The sequence below is a fragment of the Sorex fumeus genome, unplaced genomic scaffold, assembly GCF_029834395.1.
Source record: "Sorex fumeus unplaced genomic scaffold, SorFum_2.1 ptg000036l, whole genome shotgun sequence".
Taxonomy (NCBI): Eukaryota; Metazoa; Chordata; class Mammalia; order Eulipotyphla; family Soricidae; genus Sorex; species Sorex fumeus.
In genome coordinates this window covers 12,779,321-12,799,621 of record NW_026606093.1, presented here as the reverse complement: position 1 = coordinate 12,799,621, position 20,301 = coordinate 12,779,321, and the positions used below count along the sequence as shown (strand labels likewise).

Here is a 20,301-nt window from a genome sequence, read left to right as displayed (position 1 = left end):
ATATAGCTGTAGTAATTCAGTCTCAGGAGTTGAACTAAAACAAGTGTTATCTTTGTTCTTATAAAAATAGTGGTTTATAACATAAAAAATTAAATATATTTAGTTATATTAAGAAATTTTTGCTATTATTTTAGTTTGATAAAAACCATAGTGGAATTGTTTAGAAAAAAAATCTTACCTTTTAGAGATATATGCTAAAGTATTTACAGAAAATATAATGTTTGGAATCTGCTTTAAAATAGTTTCAGGCGATGAAAAAATATTCAAGATTGATCTAAATTGATCTTTGTTGATGTTGACATAGGGGGCTTTGTTAAACTATCTGTTCACTTTTATGTATGCCTGAAACTTCCCACCAAAGAATTTTAAAAGGGGGTAATTAAGAATATTGGGGGAGAGAGAGAGAGAAAGAGAGAGAGAGAGAGATGCCTGCCATAGAGCCATAGAGGCAGTCTGAAAGGGTGGCAGAAGGGAAATTGGGATCTTTGGTGGTGGGAAATGGACATTGGTGGAGGGATGGGTGTTGGATCATTATTGTATGACTGAAATCTGATCATAAATAGCTTTTATAACTGTGTATCTCATGGTGACTCAAATAAAAAAATAAAAAAGAGTATCAGTTAGGCTTTAGTTACCTATGATGGATATTTCTGCGTATATTAAGTAAAATATACAGGATAATTTAATAAGGAATTTCAATTCCTGTGACATGGTTAGAAGGAATGACAGCAGGTTCTAGGTTGAGTGCCTAGCAATAATTAACACAACACCACCACTGTTCAGTTGGTATGTTACTTAAACCTCCATCATGAAGCCAGGAAACCAGGAGACTTTTTTTTCTACTGCATGCTCCAGAAACATTACTTGATCTAAAATCTGATGACCAGGAATCTGTTATTGGCTTGCAACTGTCGTTCCAGTGCTTTCTGCTATTCTTGCTAGAATTGTACCATCAAACTGCAAACCTTTTCTCCACTGTCACTACTCTCTGATTGTTGGGATCCATGTCATATCTTCTTTATTCATAATCCAAGATGCAAAATAATATGAAAAATATAGTTTCAACTCCCCATCCTCTGTGGAAGTGAACTGGAAAAAAGTGGAAATACAAATAGACTAATTTGCTACATGGTATATTAATATTTGAAATCCCATTTTCCTTATTTAAAAAATAACTTGCACAATGTTTAAGTAACAATATATTCCTATTTATTCATTTCCCTCCACAATATATAAGATACCCAAAGAACATCATTACCATCATTACTTGCTTGCTTTCTTGATCCTTTCTTGCTTTCTTGATCCTTTCTTGCTTTCTTGATCCTTTTGTCATGCCTGATGGTGCCAGGAACCAACTACTCTACTTTTGTGATTGGAGTTTCTCCTGGTGGTACAGGGGACCATGCAGTTCCTGTATCAAACCCAGGTCTAAAGCAACAGTTCTAATGATGTTCATTGAAATGAGATCAGTGGTTGATAACTTCAACAAAAACTGAGGTTGTGTAAGAGAAAGTTTAAGAAAGGCCCAAACAGAAATCACAGAACAAATATAACAGCTGGACTTGAAAAAGGAAAACAAAGGTCCAGAACTAGTGTGCAGTTTTAGGAAATCAAGGTTTGGCTTCTGAGCAACAAATGAGGAGTAACTCTTGAGCACTTTGGCATATGGTACAAAATGAAAAAAATATAAGCTCGGTAGCAGGCCAGAAGAGACGAGAAATAAATTCAGTTATCTTCAAAGATCAAGTAGCAGAAAACATTTCAGAAAAACGAGTAAAAAGAATAGAGAATTATCAATGACACTAACTTGGTATGTGACAGCAGCAAGAGCAACATTATAGGGGTTCCAAGATGAGTGAAAGTGGCAGAAATCTTTTAGATACTTTTTTTGAAGGGCAGTTTTAACCCTCCCTACAATACCTTGCTTTTCCTCATCCTATTATTCTATATTCCACAGATAAAAGAGATCATATTTGTCATTCTGAGTTACTTCACTTGACATAATCTCCAATTCCATCCAAGTTTCAGTAAATTGCATGATTTCATCATTCCTTGTTGCTTCATAGAATTCCACTGTATGGAATTATACTAAACTAAATTATACTGAATTCCATTATACTAAACCTTAATTATTCACTCACTTGTCGTTGGACACCTAGGTTGATTCCATATCCTATCTTTGTACTCTGTGCTGCAATGAATAATGCTGTCTTTTTGAGTTAATGTTTTTGTGTCCTGGGGATAGATACCAAGAGGAAGATTTCTGGGGCTTATGGTAATTCTAACTTTACTTTTCTGAGAAATTTTCATACTATTTCCAAGGGGCTGAACCAGAAGACATTTCCACCAGTATTATATGAAAGTTACTTTTTCACTACATTCCCACAAACACAGATTATTTCTGTTGTTTATTTTAAATATGTGCCATTCACCCCTTATTTTCTTGATTTGGATTTCCATAATACTTATTACTTATGTAATAAGTAACGATAAGTACTGCTTCATGTTCCTATTGGCCATCCCTATGACTTCTTCTTTTTGGGGGGTCACACTTGGCGATGCACAGGGGTTACTCCTGGATTTGCACTCAGGAATTACTCCTGTAGGTGCTCAGGGGACCATATAGGAAGCTGGGAATTGAACCCGGGTCAGCTGCCTGCAAGGCAAATGCCCTACCCACTGTACTATCACTCCAGCCCCTCTGACTTCTTAAGAGAAGTGTCTATTCATTTTCTTATCCCATTTTTTTTCATGTGGGTTTTGGTTTTTTTTTTTTTGCTGTTAATCTTTGTGAGTGCTTTATATATGTTAGATATTAACACTTTATCTGATGTGTTGGGTGCAGATATTCTCCCCCATTCAATTGGGTGTCTTTTAGTTTTAGCCAGTATTGCCTTTGCTAGGCAGAAGCTCTTTAATTTGATATAGTTTCATTTGTTTAGTTTTGCTTCTGTTGCCTCTGCCAGTGAAATCATATCAGTGAAAACACCTTTGAGGTTCAAATCTTGGAGCATTCTGCCTATCTTCTTCTCAATGTATTTTGCGGATTCTGGTTTGATATCAAGATTTTTGTGTCTACTTTGAGTTGACTTTGTGTAATGTGTAAGATATGGATCCAGCTTTATTTTTTAAAACATGTTCTTACCCAGTTTTCCCAGTACCATATTTTTTAAAATGGAATTTATTACAATATTTAAAATAACAAGAGCTGGAGCGATAGCACAGCAGGTAGGGCATTTGCCTTGCACACAGCCAACATGGCCGACCCGAGTTCGATTCCTCCGCCCCTCTCGGAGAGCCCGGCAAGCTACCGAGAGTATCTCACCTGCATGGCAGAGCCTAGCAAGCTCCCCATGACATATTCAATATGCCAAACATAGTAACAAAAAAGTCTCACAATGGAGACGTTCCAGTACCATATTTTTGGAGTTTGTTTTTGTTTTGTTTTATTTTGGGGTCACACCTGGTGATACTCAAGTGTTACTACTGGCTCTGCACTCAGGAATTACTTCTAGTGACACTCGGGTGACCATGTGGGATGCCAGGTATCCAATTTTTCTTTTATTTCTACTTTGATCCAGTTGTTACTTAGCAACATTTTGTTCAGCTTCCAGGCATTGAAGTTTTTTCCCCATCTTTTTTTCATTACATTGTGGTCTGAGAGGATGTTTGATATGATTTCTAAATTTGTAAATTTGCATATGTTTATGCCTTGATATCTGATCAATCCTGGGAATGTTTCATGTGCACTAAAAAAATGTTCTTGTTTTTTTGAGGATGTAGGGCCCTGTAATCTTCTGATTCCTCATTTAGTGCTCTTGTATCTTTACTGATCAGCCTATTTAATGGTGAAAATGGGGAGCTAAGCCTTCTACTGCTACTGTGTTTCCGTCAGTGTGTTTCTTTAAATCTGTGAGTTTAGTATACTTTGCTGCTCCTTAACATGGCATATAAGTGTTTATGAGTTACTACATCTTGATCTATTGTTTCCTTAACCAACAGTGTCCATCCTATCTCTGATAACTTTTTTTAGATTGAATGTTATTTTGCTTATATAAGTTTGGCTGTCCCAGCTTTTCATTTCTTTTTATTTCTGGTCGTCCATTGGCAGTGTAACAGTTTTTATCTTTTCATTCTGAGCCTGAATTTATCCTGTGACAAAAACCTGTAGGTGTTTTTCCTGTAAGCAGCCAATAATCCATCCAGTTTCTGAATCCCTCCGGTCATTCTCTGCCTTTTGATGGGAGAGTTTAGCCCATTGATATTTATGGAAATCATTGGTAAAGTTTTTCATCAATTTTCAGTGGTGATTTTGGTTATTTTACTCCTTAGAGTTGTTTTGTTGTTGTTGTTTGTTTGTTTTTTAATAAAATCTTTCAGTAATCATTGCAGGGCTGGATTAGATATAGCAAATGTCTTGAGCCCTTGTTTGCCTGAAAATGTTTTAATCCCTCACTAAAATCAGAATGACAGCTATACAGGGTAGAGGATCCTAGGTTAAAGATTTTTTTCTCCTGCATGTTTTTAATATCACTCCATTGTCTTATTGCTTTGATTGGTTTCACATGAGAGATCTATTGTGGGTTTCTTTCCCTTGTGTATTTTAGATTTTGCTTCTCTCTTACCACTTTAAATAATCGCTAATCATTGTTTCTCACTATTTTGATCAAATGTGTCTTGGTGTCGTTCTATTATATATAGTTTGTTTGGTACTCTTAGGACCTCTTGAATCTGTGTATAGACCTCTCTCCAGTGATTGGGGAAGTTTTTGACTATTATTTCTTACACTAGTATTTCTTTCCCTTTCTCATTTTCCTCTCCCTCAGGTATTCCTGTGATTTGAAGACTGTTCTTTTTGCTGTTATCCATTACATATTTTACACTTTTCTCCATTGACTTTCCTCCTCCCCCCCCCCCCCCACCCGCCTTTTTTGCTTTGTTTCTGAGCCCCTGGTGGTGCTTAGGGGCTCTGCACTCAGTAATTACTCAAAATGGTACTTGGGGAACCATATGGGTTTCAGGGAATCAAACCTGGGTTGGCCTTATCAGGGCAAACACCCTACCCTCTGCGTTATCTCTCCAATCCCTTTTAGGTTGCTTTTCTATTGCATTTCGATGTATTCTTTAACATTTTGCATCTATTTTTCATGGAGTTCATTCTATCTCCCTACTGGAGTTTCCTTCATTTCTTCTACCATCATGAAGACTGCTGTTCTGAGATTATAATGGTGTCTTATAGTGGTGTCAAGAATTTTGATGAGCTTAAAGCACCCCTGGACTTCTATAATCTAATTTCCTTGGATTTTTCTTTGTTCCATTGCATGGTTCATAACCATGGCCCTGGTAAAGAGGGTTCAGGGTCTGATATGGCAGCTTCTGTGGCTTGACCTGGGTTGGAACGCTTGAGGGCAGGAGTGCCTGTTCGTATAAGGCCCCAAAGGGCCAGGTGTTGGAGGAGTTTCAAAATGGTTTGGGGTTTAAGACTTTGGAAATCTCCATTAGCATTAAATTAGAGGAAGTGCAGCAGTGGAGCACACCGTGAAAGGTTTTGGGCAGCTTTTGCTGAAACTGGAGAGTCCCAGGAGTGCTGGTCCCATATGACCCAAGGAGGAGCCAGGGATGTTTTCCCTCTATCTAAATGGACTCCAGCATGGAGGTGGGGCACCACCACTTCTGCTTGAATCCTCTACTACAAGGGATCGGGTCCAAGATGGAGCAGGGTGGAAGACAGTGGCAAAAATCTTATCAGAAGAAATAATAGCTGAGAGAACTTTTACACACACACACACACACACACACACACACATTTTACTTTTTGGTCATATCCAGTGATGTTCAGGTGCCATTCCTGGGCCTGGCTCTGCTTAGCAGTGATCCTTTGTGGTGCTTGGGGAACCGTATGCAGTACCAGAGATTGGAGTAGGGCTGGCCAGCCCTGTACTATCTTTCTGGCTCAAGAAGTAATTTTTTTTTATGAGGGGTGGAGGTGCACACCAGTGATGCTCAGGGATTGCTCCTGGCACTACGCTCAGGAATTACTCCTGGAGGTTCTTAGGGGCCATATGGGATGCTGGGAATCTAACCAGGTTGACCACGTGCAAGGCAGGCTCCCTACTTGTTGTGCTATCTCTCCAGACCCGCAAGAACTAATATTTATTCACTGAGGAAGAGATACCTAGAACCAAGAACCTCAGAGTTCCAAATAAAATAACCCAACATGTACAGCAAGACTCATCATAATTGGCAAAAATTTAATATAAAATAAAACAAAAGCAGACTCATATATAAGGTAACCCTCATAAACCTCTATGCAGATTTCTTCACATAACCTTGACAGGCCAGAAGGAAGTGTGGAATGATGCATGCAAAGTACTGAATTGAAAAGACCTGTAACCACGAATATTCTACATTACTAGTTGTCACTGTCACTGTCCTCCCATTGTTCATCGATTTGCTTGAGCGGGCCCAGTAACGTCTCCATTGAAGACTTTGTTGTTACTGTGTTTGGCATATCGAATACATCACCGGAAGCTTGCCAGGCTCTGCCCTGCGGGCGAGATCCTCTCGGTAGCTTGCCGGGCTCTCAGAGAGGGGCGGAGGAATCAAACTCGGGTCGGCCATGTTGGCTGCGTGCAAGGCAAACGCCCTACCGCTGTGCTATCGCTCCAGCTACTAGTTAATCACTTAAATTTAGAAATGCAGAAATTCGTTTTTCAGAGAAACAACAGTTAAATTAAAAACCTATCACTATAAATTAAAAATTATCACTGAACTGCCCTTCCAAGAAATACTAAAGGAACGTGTATAAAAGAAAAAGAAGCTCTTGCTCGGAAATAGTAAGATGCACAAAATACAGAAGAAATTGGCAAAGAAGAATGGGTACAATTTTTACTTTGAAGATACTAAATCTTGCCATGTGATCATCATTCTTTGAGTTTCATAAACTTTGAATTCATACATTGTTTTTCAATTATAAAATATATGTTTTATAACAGCTTTTTTTTTCTCTGTTGGAAATATTGCTTTAGGATACTTAAGGTTGTCTGTTTTATTTTGTATAACTTTTGGTAGTTTATAGTTTCTCTTCTCTTTTCTTTCTTTTTTCTGCACAACTGGAACTGAACCCAGGGCCTGACATAGGCAGGGCATGTATTTGACCACTGAATCATATCCTTAGCCCTGGTTTATAGTTTTTAAGGAAATGCCATGATTTTAAATTCATGTTCATAACGTTCTTCATGATCCTTCTAATATTCAGGGCCATATTTATAGTGAGTGCTTCAGTTTCAGTTCTGATAACTGATCACTTGTTTTATTTTTTTTTTCTATTTTAGTATTATTAGAGACTTGCTAATGTTATTGACTTTTCAAAAATATTTTATATTGGAGCTGGGGTAATAGCACAGTGGTAGGGCCTTTGCCTTGCACGTGGCAGACCCGGGTTCAATTACCAGCATCCCATATGGTCCCCTGAGCACCGCCAGGGGTAATTCCTGAGTGCAGAGCCAGGAGTAACCCCTGTGCATCACTGGGTGTGATCCAAAAAGCAAAAAAAAAAAAAAAAATCAAAAATATTTTATTTTCTGTTTCAAGGTTTTCATTTTAGTTCTAATTTTTTTTTTGTTTTTCTTCTTAAATGGGTCTTATTGTACTCTTCCCTTTTTTAGGTTCTGAAGTGTGGAGACTTATTCATTCATAAGTATTCCTACATAAAAGGGAAATTTTTGATACTATGAATTTTTCTCTAAAAACTGTTTCATATATTTAAAATATTTTTTGATTCTTCTTGGAAAGCATATTTTCTCTTATCCATGTAATAGAAATATAATTTCTATGTTTAATTTTGACGTCTTTAAATTTTTACCAAATTTTTGTTACTGATTTATAGTTTCTGTTATGATCAAAGAATATATTTTGTTTGAGTTAAATTCTTTAAAAAGTAAAAAAAAAAAAAGAAGACCATATGTTGTTAAATGGAAAATATTTGTTGAAAACTCTATAAAGCTGTTTCTATTTTTAAAAATCTATACATATTTTGGTAGCTGAAAAAGATAGTACAGCTGATAAAGTACTTGCTTCCAAGAAGCTGAAGCTGGTTTGCTCCCTGGCACCATATATTGTCCCCTGCCCCATGATTATCTCCAGGAGTAAGATCTGAACACCTCCAGACATATCTCAAAAAAAAAAAACTAAAATAAACATTACCTGTTTTTAATTTGTACTCATGCTTTTTTTCTTAACAGACATTTAGTGCCTACTGTGTGCCAGGCGCTATACCTATGTGCATAGAAAAACCCTTGAAGGTAAAACTCCAATATAGCGATATTGATCATCTCCATTTGCTGAGATAACAGGTAACAATTTTCTCTTTATTTGTTGGCTCCTATATCGCAAAACTGTGTTTTCTAGTTTTTTTTTTAAAGCCTATATGTTTTAATGAGGAGCTAATTTGCTTTTCAAAATACTTAATGTAGTGCTACATGTAAAGCTAGGTTAAAATGTCTAAAATTATATAAATTTTAGTATTGATTAAAATGAAGAGTTAAAAGGGAAGAGGTGGGGCTGGAGCAATAGTAATATGGGTAGGGCATTTGTCTTGCATTCAGCCAACGCAGTCCAATCACTGGCGCTCCAAATAGGCCCCTGAGTGCAGAACCAGGAGTAACCCTGAGCACTGCTGGGTTTGGCCCCAAAACAACCAATGAAAAGGGAGAGGACAAGAAAGGAAGATAGGAGAATAGAAATACATCTGAATCTCATAGTGGCCATTTGGGTGGAGGAATTTCTTTCAGTGTCTGTTCTAAAAAATTTTAGTGAGCATATGTTAGAATCAAAAACTTTTTTTCTTTTCCAAGATTCAATCAAAATATGCTTCTCTACAAGACTACCTCTGGTCTCTGAATTTCATGATTTTCGAGGTGTTTTAATCCCTTATCACTTCACACTAAAGATAAGATTGAAGGAATGGATAATATCTTTTAAATGTGGTTTTCATTTTAATTTAAGATATTACTATAACACTATAGCACTATCCTATTGTTCATCGAGCAGGCACCAGTAATGTGTCCATTGTGAGACTTGTTGTTACTGTTTTTGGCATATTGAATATGCCACGGGGACCTTACCAAGCTCTCCCTGGCAGATGAGATACTCTCGGTAGCTTGCCGGGCTCTTCGAGAGGGGCAGAGGAATCGATTGGGTTGGCTGCATGCAAGGCAAATGCCCTACCCGTTGTGCTATCGCTCCAGCCTGAGATATCACTAACTTCTAATTTTCCCTATTTTTCAATCTTCATTTTCAAGAAAAGTTAAATTTTAGGTAGTTTAATAATAATAAAAATTGATTCTATATAAGAAGATTTTAGGACAGAAACATCATGTGAGAACAGTGAGAAAGCAGCTATTTACAAGTCAGAGAAAAGCCTCAGATAGAAACAAAGCTTGTTGGAATCTTGGTTTTGGAATTCTAGAATCCAGAACTGAAAAAAGAAAAAAGTAATTTCTGATAGAACCAAAAGAAAAGAATTAATCTGTATTAGTTTACTTACTTTACTTACTTTACTTTAGTTTATTACTGGTATTTTCCAGTACTGATATGTTTTAACTTCCTCTTTCAAAAACTTCCTCTATTCTGTCCTTTTTACTTTTGATTCCTTTTTTCTTTAAATGGCTATTATGGTTGTATGTGTTATTTATGTGTACATACATACACACATACACATATCTTTGTTATGAAAGTTTAAGTAACATAAAAGAACCCAACTTTCTTTTTTTATTTTTAAAATATTTTTAATCTAATTTAACTTTTATAAAGTACTTCACAATAATTGATTACATTTAATATTTGAACACCAGTCCCACCACCATTACACCTTCTCACCACCATATTTCATATGTTTCCATCCTGAACCCCAGTCCCTGCCCCAAAGCAGAACCAAAATAATTTATTTTGTATTGTTTGTTATGAATAAACTGTTGAAAATGATCCAAAAAAAGTTTCCTTTGAGGAAAGTGTGTGAAGATTGTTGTATTTCACTGAGGGGCTACTAAGCTTTTCTATGAGATTACTATCATGTTGTTAAAAGTTGAGCCTTGTGTGATTATACACACACACACACACACACACACACACACACACACACACACACACACATATATATATACGACCTCTTATTCTCTAGTTCTCAGTCTCAGAGAACCCGGCAGGCTACTGAGAGTATACTGCCCGCATATATATGCCTGACTGGGAAAACCTGTAAAGGTGATTATTTATTTATTTTTTTTATTAGTGAAACACCATGTGGTACAGTTATAGACTTACAAATTATTGTGCTTGGGTTTCAGTTATACAATGATCAAGTACCCATCCCTCCACCAGCACCCATCCTCTACCACCACGGGTCCCAGCATCCCTCCCACCCCCAATCCCCCCCATCTCACCCTGCCTCTGTGGCAGGGCATTCCCTTTTGTTCTCTCTCTCTCCCTTTGGGTCCTGTGGTTTGCAAGAGAGGCATTGAGTGGCAATCATGTTTGGTCTATAGTCTACTTTCAGCATGCTTCTCCCATCCCGGGAGGATCCTCCCAACACCCTTTATTTGGTGCTCCCTTCTCTATCTGAGCTTCCTTTTCCCCTAGCACGTGTGGCTGGCCTCCAAGTCAAGGAGAAAAATTCCTGGTACTAATCTCGGCCACTCCTGGGTGTTAGTTTCACATTTTGTTGCTTTATGTTCCCCAGATGAATGCAATCTTTCTGTGTCTATCCCTTTCTTTCTGGGTCATTTCACTTAACATGATACTTTCCATGTAGTACCACTTGTATGTAAATTTCATGACTTCATCTTTTCTAACAGCTACATAGTACTCCATTGTGTAAATGTACTAAAGTTTCTTTAACCAGTCATCTGTTCTTGGCCACTCAGGTTTTTTCCAGATTCTGGCTATTGTAAAGAGTGCTGCAATGAACAAACAAGTGCAGATGTCACTTCGACTATACTTTTTTGCCTCTCTGGGATATATTCCCAGGAGTGGTATTGCTGGGTCAAACGGGAGCTCCAACTTTCTTATTTGTTAACTTTCTTCAGAAATTATTGTCGAGAGCCCTATTTCCTGTTGATTTGTGGAGTGAAAGTCTCCCCTCACATCTTTATTTAAATACAGATTTAAATACAGATGGAAAATGCCATCTACTGAATCAACTTCCTGCCAATCTCTATTCTGTCACTTCAGTATTCTCAGAGGAATTCATATAAAATATCCTGTGTGGCAAGATTTCTCTTGCTCAGTCTAGCCTTTCTTAGTACTTTCCATCAAATGGAATCAGTGTGTCAGAATGAAGTACATGCATTTTAATTCACTTTGGTTTTTGCAGAATAAAGACAAATTGTATATATTGCTGTTCTGTGAAAACACTAGAAGCAATTAGAGACGGCTGGATCTCTTGCAGTACTATTCTGACTAGAGACATCCCCCAATTGGCTTTATAACATAAATCTTGCAACAAAGCAACCCACCCCATCCTCAATACTACACACACACACACACACACACACACACACACACAGAGATTCTATGAAAAGGAAATAATGTGTGGTCTAGTTATTGGGAAGAGGAGGAAGAAAATTCTGGAAGAAAAACAGTGTTATAATGCAGTAATTTCTATAACCCCTGATATTATCAGTTAGCAAGAAAATTCTTGGTATCATTAGGACTAATCAAGAGGTGCATTGGAATTTTGACTCAATTAGACAATAGTTATTTGTTGGATAACATTGGGTTGTCCTTGCTCCTCCCCCAGGGATCTTAAGGCTTATTGAGCCACTCTCACAACAGTGCAACTGAGGCACACCAAATTCCATCAGTCACTAATAATCCTACATTGCTTTTCTCTTTCCTTTAAGTCATTTGCATGGTTTATTTAGCAATCCCCTTTTTGTATAGATACAGGAAGACAGTTGATGCTATGCTTTATAACATGGAAGTTAATTGACTCCAAAATAATATTTACTCCTAGGTATCCATATTTACTTGACTTATCCCTCAGTTGGACTTAGTTCCTAGCACTCTAAAAGCAGGGTTCCAGTGAGGGACTGGATGGACCCAGGGCAAGCTTTGAGATACCTTGGCATCAAAATGGGCCTCACCAAGCACCATAATACTTAACTATAAGTTAAGAACACGGTCACGGACAAACTGTCATTACCCAAAAAGAAGTAACTGAATAAGAACCCTGTTGGGGTTAGGAAAGACTAACCTGGCCTGAGGACTATGACCTGGAATACATAGTTAGATGTTCCCAGGAAGAGCCAACCTTTAAGATTAATATATCTCTTTCTGTGTTCATACAAAATCACACTGCTAGAAATATTATAAGAAGTAAATTTACTATGACTGTTTAAATGGAGAAAGGAGAAAGCAGTATACCCTGGATGGAATCCCACCCTGGAACGGATATCCTAGTAATCTGGAGTGCTGAATCCTCAAATGAGATTTTGTCCTTGAGTTAATCTCCTGAAGGAGAGACTTTACATCTCTTTGTTGTTATGATAATATTCAACCCCACCTTTGCATCCCCACCCTTCGTGATATCTATATAACTATGCTGTGACGGGTAAGAAGGAACTAGATGTTGGGGGATGAGACATCAGAGATTAGATGTTAAGGACTAGATGCTGAGGATGAGATGTTGAAGATGATAAAGGCTAGACTTTGAAAGAGTTGTTAAAGATCTTGAGGACTAGATGTTGAAGACTAGACACTGAAGATTAGACGCTGAGGACTAGAAACTTGATGACAAGACATTGAAGACGAGGAGGAGAACTGAGACTTTGGGACTAGAAGGAAAACTAGATGACGACAATGACTGGAAGTGGAGGACTATGAGACTATGGCAAGACAAGGAAAAAGATATATCATAGGAGAGGTCTTTGAGGTCTATAGAAGACTAGGATGATAGAACTCTGATGATTGGAACACTGACCAAAATGACAACTAGGAGTGCACCTTAAAGGGAGAGATCCGACTACATGGGGAGGAGAGAGAAATAGACTACCAACTGGCCGGGTTCCTGTTTCTCCGTTCCCCGGTTCTTCACCAGTCAAACGCTCCCGCTGTGGACCATCCTGGAGAGGTGATTCTCAGCCTTCCAATGCTCAAGTCCCGCGTATGCATGCCCACCACACCCTTTATCTTTGGAAACTCACCATTATTGTATGGAATGCAGGATCACACAGAATGTCAAACTCTCCAAGAAGGTTTATCATAGCAGGTCAAAAAAGTCTCATTGGCAGGATGCTGCATTACCTGGCTGCAGTTACCTCATGGTAAACATCCTGGTGAGGTCCTGTTTACAGTGGCCTTGCTTTGGAAGTTACTTCTCTTGCCATGTGCTTTTTAATTTGTTATATTGTGTTTGAAACTCTTCACCTCCCTTATTGGTTGTGCCTCAGTAATGTAAATCACAGTCATTCAAGTGGTAGAAAATGTGAACTCTGCAAGTCTTTTGTTTCTGATGAGGAAATGTAGTTTCAGGCAGCTTAATGTAAATCCTTTGAGTATGAGTTTTTAATTCCCTAATTCCCAGATATACAGCAATTTCACTGAAGAGATTGGTGGGTAAATCTCTTGCAATTGATGGATAAAATATTTGCTATATTTCAAAATAGCTTTGTCCTTTGCTGCTTGACCTTATAATGCCATTGAGGATTTGCGTTTTATTACATGGAGATTGCTAAATGTGAAGTGCTTTATATCCATGTAGTCTGCGTCCATTAAATGTATGTCTTATGATCCTTCACATTAAAAGAACCGAATCACTTTAATTTTGACCACACTGTTTTATTCATAAAATGGGCCTAGTTTCCTGCAGCTGACATGGTAGTCCTGTGTGAACATAAAGACTATGAGCAATGAATCATTTTATAGCTTAAAATGTTGGAAAGTTTAGAAAAGTTATAAAATTTAAGTATAGCCAAATAGTTTAATGGGCAGATATTACTTTAATAAATAAAGCAGCCGAACAAAAATGTTACATAAATGTAAATTAACTATTTACTTATAATTAGTTATTTTTAATCAGTAGTGTAATTCATATATTTATTTCTTGTTCTGTTGTATTTTAGGGGAATCAAGCTAATATTCTTGTTACTATCCACTTGTAAATATACTCAGTACAGGAGAGTTTGGTACAGTTTTTGACTGCAGATCATTTCTAACCATGATGCATTTCAAAAGTGGACTCGAATTAACTGAGTTGCAAAACATGACAGTGCCTGAAGATGATAATGTTAGCAATGACTCCAATGAGTTCACCGAGGTAGAAAATGGCCAGATAAATAGGTGAGTATTTTTCCGCTAACACTTGCTATCAAATGAAATAAATGTTCCTAAAATATTATTCTGGTTTTCAGTTATTCTTTTGAATTATTTATTACTAAAGTTATGTTCTATTTGAAGACGTAATTTGAATTTCATATGTGACATCTGTTGGGCATAGTCTGCAATAGCAAATGAAGAAAATAGGAAAGTAATTTATTCATCCTTTCAAATCTTTCAATTGAATCTAATAAAGTGTATAAATACGTTGACTCCAAACCAGTCAATTCTCTGTGCTTATGAATTAGACTATTGGAATTTGACCACATCACATATCTAAATATGAATGTTATAGACAGTTATCTAATCTTATTCACATTTTAATCAAGAAATAATGAAAATTGTATTTGTCAATATCCTCCTGGACTGGGGAGAGTGGTATATAGGGTTGGCAGTAAGCCCATAATAGAACCTACGAAGCCATGGCCTGACTCCAGCAGAAATCAAGGAAGGCATTTCTTCTCTGAAGAAGCTATACCAGAGAGATCCTGGACTTAGAAACATTAGACATGGCAGATGCAGAGTAAAAATGGGATTATTCAGTTAATGAAGAAATGGTCAGGTCCCTTCTGAATAAAGCAAGCACAAACTGCCAAGTTGATAGGCTCTGTAAGCTCTCTAACAGAGTTTCTAGTTAAGCTGAATGTTCAAAAAAAATTTTAATGTCCTATATACGAGGGCATAAAATATCTGTACAGTTTCAAGGATGACAGTGAAGTGCAGTAGCGCTAACTGCAATAGCACACAAAGTCCAGACCATTACCTAGTCCCTGAGAGGTCCCAGATCCCACTCATCACACTTAGGTAGGGATATATCTTTTCCTGCCTAAGAGATCTAAAAGATTGTTCCATTCTTGAAGAGAGCAGCAGGTTCAGGTTCTGAGCCTACAATGTGAAGGAAGGGTAGTGTGCATCCATACTTGAAGCTGAACATAGTTTGTTTTCAGCCTGAGTTTCTGAACGACCTGTTGGAAAAGTCAGTAGGTCAAGATACCAGTGAACCCTGAGAACTCAGGGCTCCTTAAGGCCGGCCCCCAGTGTGTATGTGGATGAATTTCAGCAGACTCAGGGAGGACTGCTGACCACTGGGGGAAAAGAGGGTGTTCTCCTGCAGCAGAGGGCAGGGATCTCCTCAGCACTCTCCTGACCAGCCAAGTTGAACAGAGCAGCTGAGCCCAGGCCAGCCTGGGTCAGCATCATTTCTTCCTCAGGTGAAGTGGCTGGAAGGCAGTGGGCATCTTATCCTGGTGATAGTTGCCTTTTCAGGCACCCATGTCTCCACGTCTGTTGTCGTTCTGGCTACAAGTTCTCAGATGCCTTGCTCCCACCTTAGCACACCCGTTTCTTGATCTGCTCTTTCCTTCCTTCCAGATTCTCTCTCTTGCTTTGATGGAGCACATCCTCTACTATCTTCCAGAGAAAAGTTGCATTTTAGGCAAATTTCTGGATTTTTCCACATCTGAAAATACCCTGTTCCCTTTCCCACTTAATTTCACTTGTGGGGTTATAAAGATACAACGGAAATTATTTTTCTTGCACAATTTTTTCAATGTCTTCTGGAGCAGTCACGAGCCATTCTGATTCTGAATCTTTTTCACAGGTTCAGTTTTGGCTCTCAGAAGCTTGTCAAATCTCCTTTTTTCTCAAGTGCCCTGAAATGTCACTGTAGTTCCCTAGGTGTGCATTTTGCTTCATTTTTGGTTCTAGGTCAATTAAAATTAAAAACATATTATAGTCTAGAGACAGTGTTCAAGGGGTAAGACAATTACTTTGCAGTGGCCAACTCTAGTTTGAGCCCTGGCACCGCATGTGGCCTCAGAGCACTACTAGGAGTGACCCCTGAGCACAGAGCCAGGAATGGCCAAGTCCCCTCTCCCCTAGAGAAATGCCTCTAAATACAATGTAAAGCCAAAAAAAAAAAAACCCAATAAAACAAGTTCCATCAGCAGGAATGCTTCAGCTACATACCTGAGTGCAGAGCCAGGAGTTACCCCTGAGCATCACTAGATATGGCTCCGAAACCAAAAAAAAATTTAAAAAAGAAAGAAAAGAAAGAAATTAGACTGCAAGAGGTAGAGTAAATGAGCCACCAGATACACAAAATGTTCTGATGTGTTTTTTAATGGTTATTTGTTAAAATAGCTCCACAAGTTGGGATATCATTATTTTCACCCTGCAGAAGAGCTTCAGGTGAGCTGCCAGTGATGCAGGCACAGACTCTTCTCACCCAGTCCTAGGATGTGGACCCTACTTAATGCACCTCGTGACACAGGACTTGCATTCCTTTCTATTCTGCCCACCAGTCCTCTGCCACTAGCTCTTGGGAATGTTGCCAGACCTGTAACCTAGGTTTGCCATAAAAGGCAGTTTGTTTTTGAACTGATGCATGGTTGGTTACGCTTTTCCTTTCATTTGAAAAATAGTATAAATTCTTCTTGGAAAATAATTGTTTTATTCTTTCTGAAGAATAGCAACAAGGACACCTACTAGATAAGAACTGAGAAGACTTGGATAGATAATAAACTATTAAAATTAATCTGATTGGGTATTGCCTTTTTAATTAACAGAAGTACTAGGTAGGAGTCAGTTACATTTTGGAAAACCCAGCGCCCATAATTCCTTGATCAGATTGTATGAAAAGGAAAGTACCTTTTCATTGCCCCCTCTCCAGGAATGTAAACCTCATTTCTGGGGATTTAAGTATTAAGGGCAAAAGAAGGACCAAATCAATCATAGCAATGCTTCACAACTCCCATGTTGATTGCCAAAATTACTGCTTACATTATGTCATTCTTTTCATAAGCACCGCAGTCATGTTTCTCAGACCCCTTAAGCTTCCTCTGGCTTATTCCACAGGAATGTTTCTTGTTTGGGGGGTTGTTTATTGTATTAGGTTTCCTTGTCTTTTCTTAATTTTGCCAAATGTTCCTATTTGGCTCCTGGTGGGTGTGGTCACTCCTCAGCTGGAACATCAGTTGCTGTTCTTCACAGGAGCCCAAGGGTTTTAATCCCCACGGTGACGGGACAAGTCCTTAACAAAGGAGTTTGCTGAAGGGAATATACCTGTGGACTCTGCTGTTTGTAATAGGGGTGGACTCGGAAGGAGCTTATAGTATACATGAGACCTTCCTTTGATTTATCCTGGTAAAGTAACACAACTTGGAGAAGAAAAGATAGCTAAATTTACATGAAGCAGACTCGTTTGAATCCTAGCGAATCCTAGCACTACATACAGTTCCCAAGTGTTGCAAGGAGTGATCCCTGGGCACAGCCAGGTGTAGCTCAAAAACAACCCAGGAAAATCTTACTGGGCTAGAGAGAACTCAGAAGACTGAGTACATGCTTTGCACGCAGGTATCCTGGATTTGCTCCACAAGGCTTCTAAGCTCCGCTTCCAGGCTTTGCACCGAACAAATGAACGATTTTACTGTGGAATATAGTATCATTCAAAAAAGCATATGGAAATATGATATATAGCTTAAAATAGTGCAGTTCAATTGATTTTACCTTTATCAATGGAGAATTTACTACCAGTTAATGAAATTTCCAGGCTCACACTAAAAACATTCCTTAATAGGTCTTACTAATTTAAGAAATAGTAACTGAACCTTTTTTTTTTTGCCAGTGGCACTTGTCCTTAATAATGGGAATATTTTCAAATTATAAATTTAGGATATAAAGTTCTAATAGTAATCCTGCTTAGATCTGATAGTTCTTAGATCATTATCAGTTACTACTTCTGTATATTTGTGTATCGTTTGCTTAGCCTGTTTTAATTCTTTCCTTTCCAATTCAAAATCCATTTCCCCCATAATGAGGAATGATTATCATCTATTGCTCCTAAAGCTGTTCCAGACTCCAGACTGAGTTTGCATTCAATTCTCCCAAAAGTACTATGAGATATTGTAATGGTATAATTCCTATTTCACAAATGAGAAAACTGAGGTTTCATGCTCAGGAATTCAGAATCATTGAGAATGTAAACTCAGGATCTTAATTTCATGCTTTCTAAAAGCCCTCACTTGGACCCTCTCAAATGGATTATTTTCTACCTCCTCCTACCATTATTTTGTTTGTTTGTTTTGGGGCCACACCCAATTCTGCACAGGATTTATTCCTGGCCCTGCACTCAGGAATCACTCCTGGTGGGCTCAGAGGACCATTTGAGGTGACAGGCCGAGCCACACACCAGGCAAACACCCCACCCTCAGTACTATCGCTGGAGCCCCTCCACCATCATTCTCTAGCCTGAATTTCTATAGTATAGTATCTGCACAACTTGTTGCATATCCCTATGTCTCCCTCATCACCTGGGATAGTGACTTCAATATAGTAGGTGCTGAAGTAATATTTGATAAAAGAGTTGATTTCTCTTCTGTAGGGGAGAAAAAATAACAATTAACTTTTTGTAGTGTAAGTTAAGAAAGAGCTGGACTTTTAAGTCTTTTAAATGTTAACTGTATAGTATTCTTGACATTATCTGATTATCCAAAATGTTAGAGAAAAATACATGTAAGTTAGCTTAAAATGTATATGCTATTATGAGGTGTGTTTTTTCACTCTGGGATTTGACCCAGAGCCTCATACACGTGGAGTACATACATGTTTCACTGAAATGCACCCTTAGTCCTTTATATAGTAATTTAAATCATTACTGTTAAATCAGTTGTCCATAACAAAAGAGTGAAATCTTGCTATTTGTGACAACATGGGTGAACCTTGATGGGCAGATCTCAGATGTGGAATCTAAATTCAAAAGCCAAATCCATTAATACAAAAAATAGATGAGTGATTGTCAAAGCAAGGGGCGAAAGATGGAAAAAGATGTCACTGTCACTCTCACTGTCCTCCCGTTGTTCAACGATTTGCTCGAGTGGGCCCAGTAACATTATGAGACTTGTTGTTACTGTGTTTGGCATATAGAATACGTCACGGGTAGCTTGCCAGGCTTTTCCGTGCGGGTGAGATACTGTCAGTAGCTTGCCGGCTCTCCGAGAGGGGCGGAAGAATCGAACTCGGGTTGACCACATGCAAGGCAAACACCCTACCCGCTGTGCTATCGCTCCTAATAAAATAAAATACTAAAAATTTATTTTGTATGGATTTCTCCAAGAAAACTTAAAGGGATGGCAAATAGAATTATCAGAAAATGAATCAATAAATCAATTTGTGATGATTGCTATATGATTTTTAACCTATATAAATAAAGAAATTAAAATCATTTAAAACAATATAATATAATGCCTATTCTCATTTACATAAATGTTTTCAACTCTGGTATCTAAAATATATGACATTAACTTTTATTTTGTACTTGGGTCTCACTGTGGTAATAATCACATATCATTCAATTGATTTTACCTTTACCAATGTCATAATAAAACTATTGTTTTTAATTCTTTGCTAATATGTTTTGGAGTTTACATGAAATAGGTAAAGCGTACAACTGTAAAATTTAGTAAGAGTGAAGAGAATTAAGAAAATTTAAGGGGCAATATTTGAAAAAAGGTCTATAGAAGTACAAAGTGTTTTATCATAAGAAAGGGATTAATGGTTTTATATTAGAGAACATAATTGTAACGCCAGAGCAATAGTACAGCATGTAGGGCTTTTGCCTTGCACGCGGGCGACCCAGTTTCAATCCCTGGCACCCCATATGGCCCCTCAAGCACCAGGAGTAACTCCTCAGTGCAGAGCCAGGAATAACCCCTGAGCATTGCTGAGTGTGACCCAAAAAGCAAAAATAAAAAAAAATATATATAGTTACTCATATGGAATCCTGGGAATCAAACCTGGGTCGGCTGCATGCAAGGCAAATGCCCTACCCGCTGTGCTATCACTCCAGCTCCGAAATTTTTGAATATTATTATAAATAGTCCTAATAATCACTAAATTCAGTACCTAAGGTGGTGATTTGGAATTTGTCATTAT

General features: G+C 38.0%; 1 protein-coding gene across 1 annotated transcript in view; it reads left to right on the top strand.

The window, feature by feature from the left end:
- Positions 1 to 8,246: 8,246 nt before the first annotated feature.
- The window catches only part of SLC38A1 (solute carrier family 38 member 1), a 63,532-nt gene continuing 51,477 nt past the window's right edge, over positions 8,247 to 20,301 (top strand). Inside the window, exons 1-2 of the mRNA XM_056117791.1 lie at positions 8,247 to 8,354; positions 14,118 to 14,334. Coding sequence (XP_055973766.1) covers positions 14,213 to 14,334 — 122 coding nt within the window. The 5' untranslated portion in view covers positions 8,247 to 8,354; positions 14,118 to 14,212. The remainder of the gene's footprint in view (positions 8,355 to 14,117; positions 14,335 to 20,301) is intronic.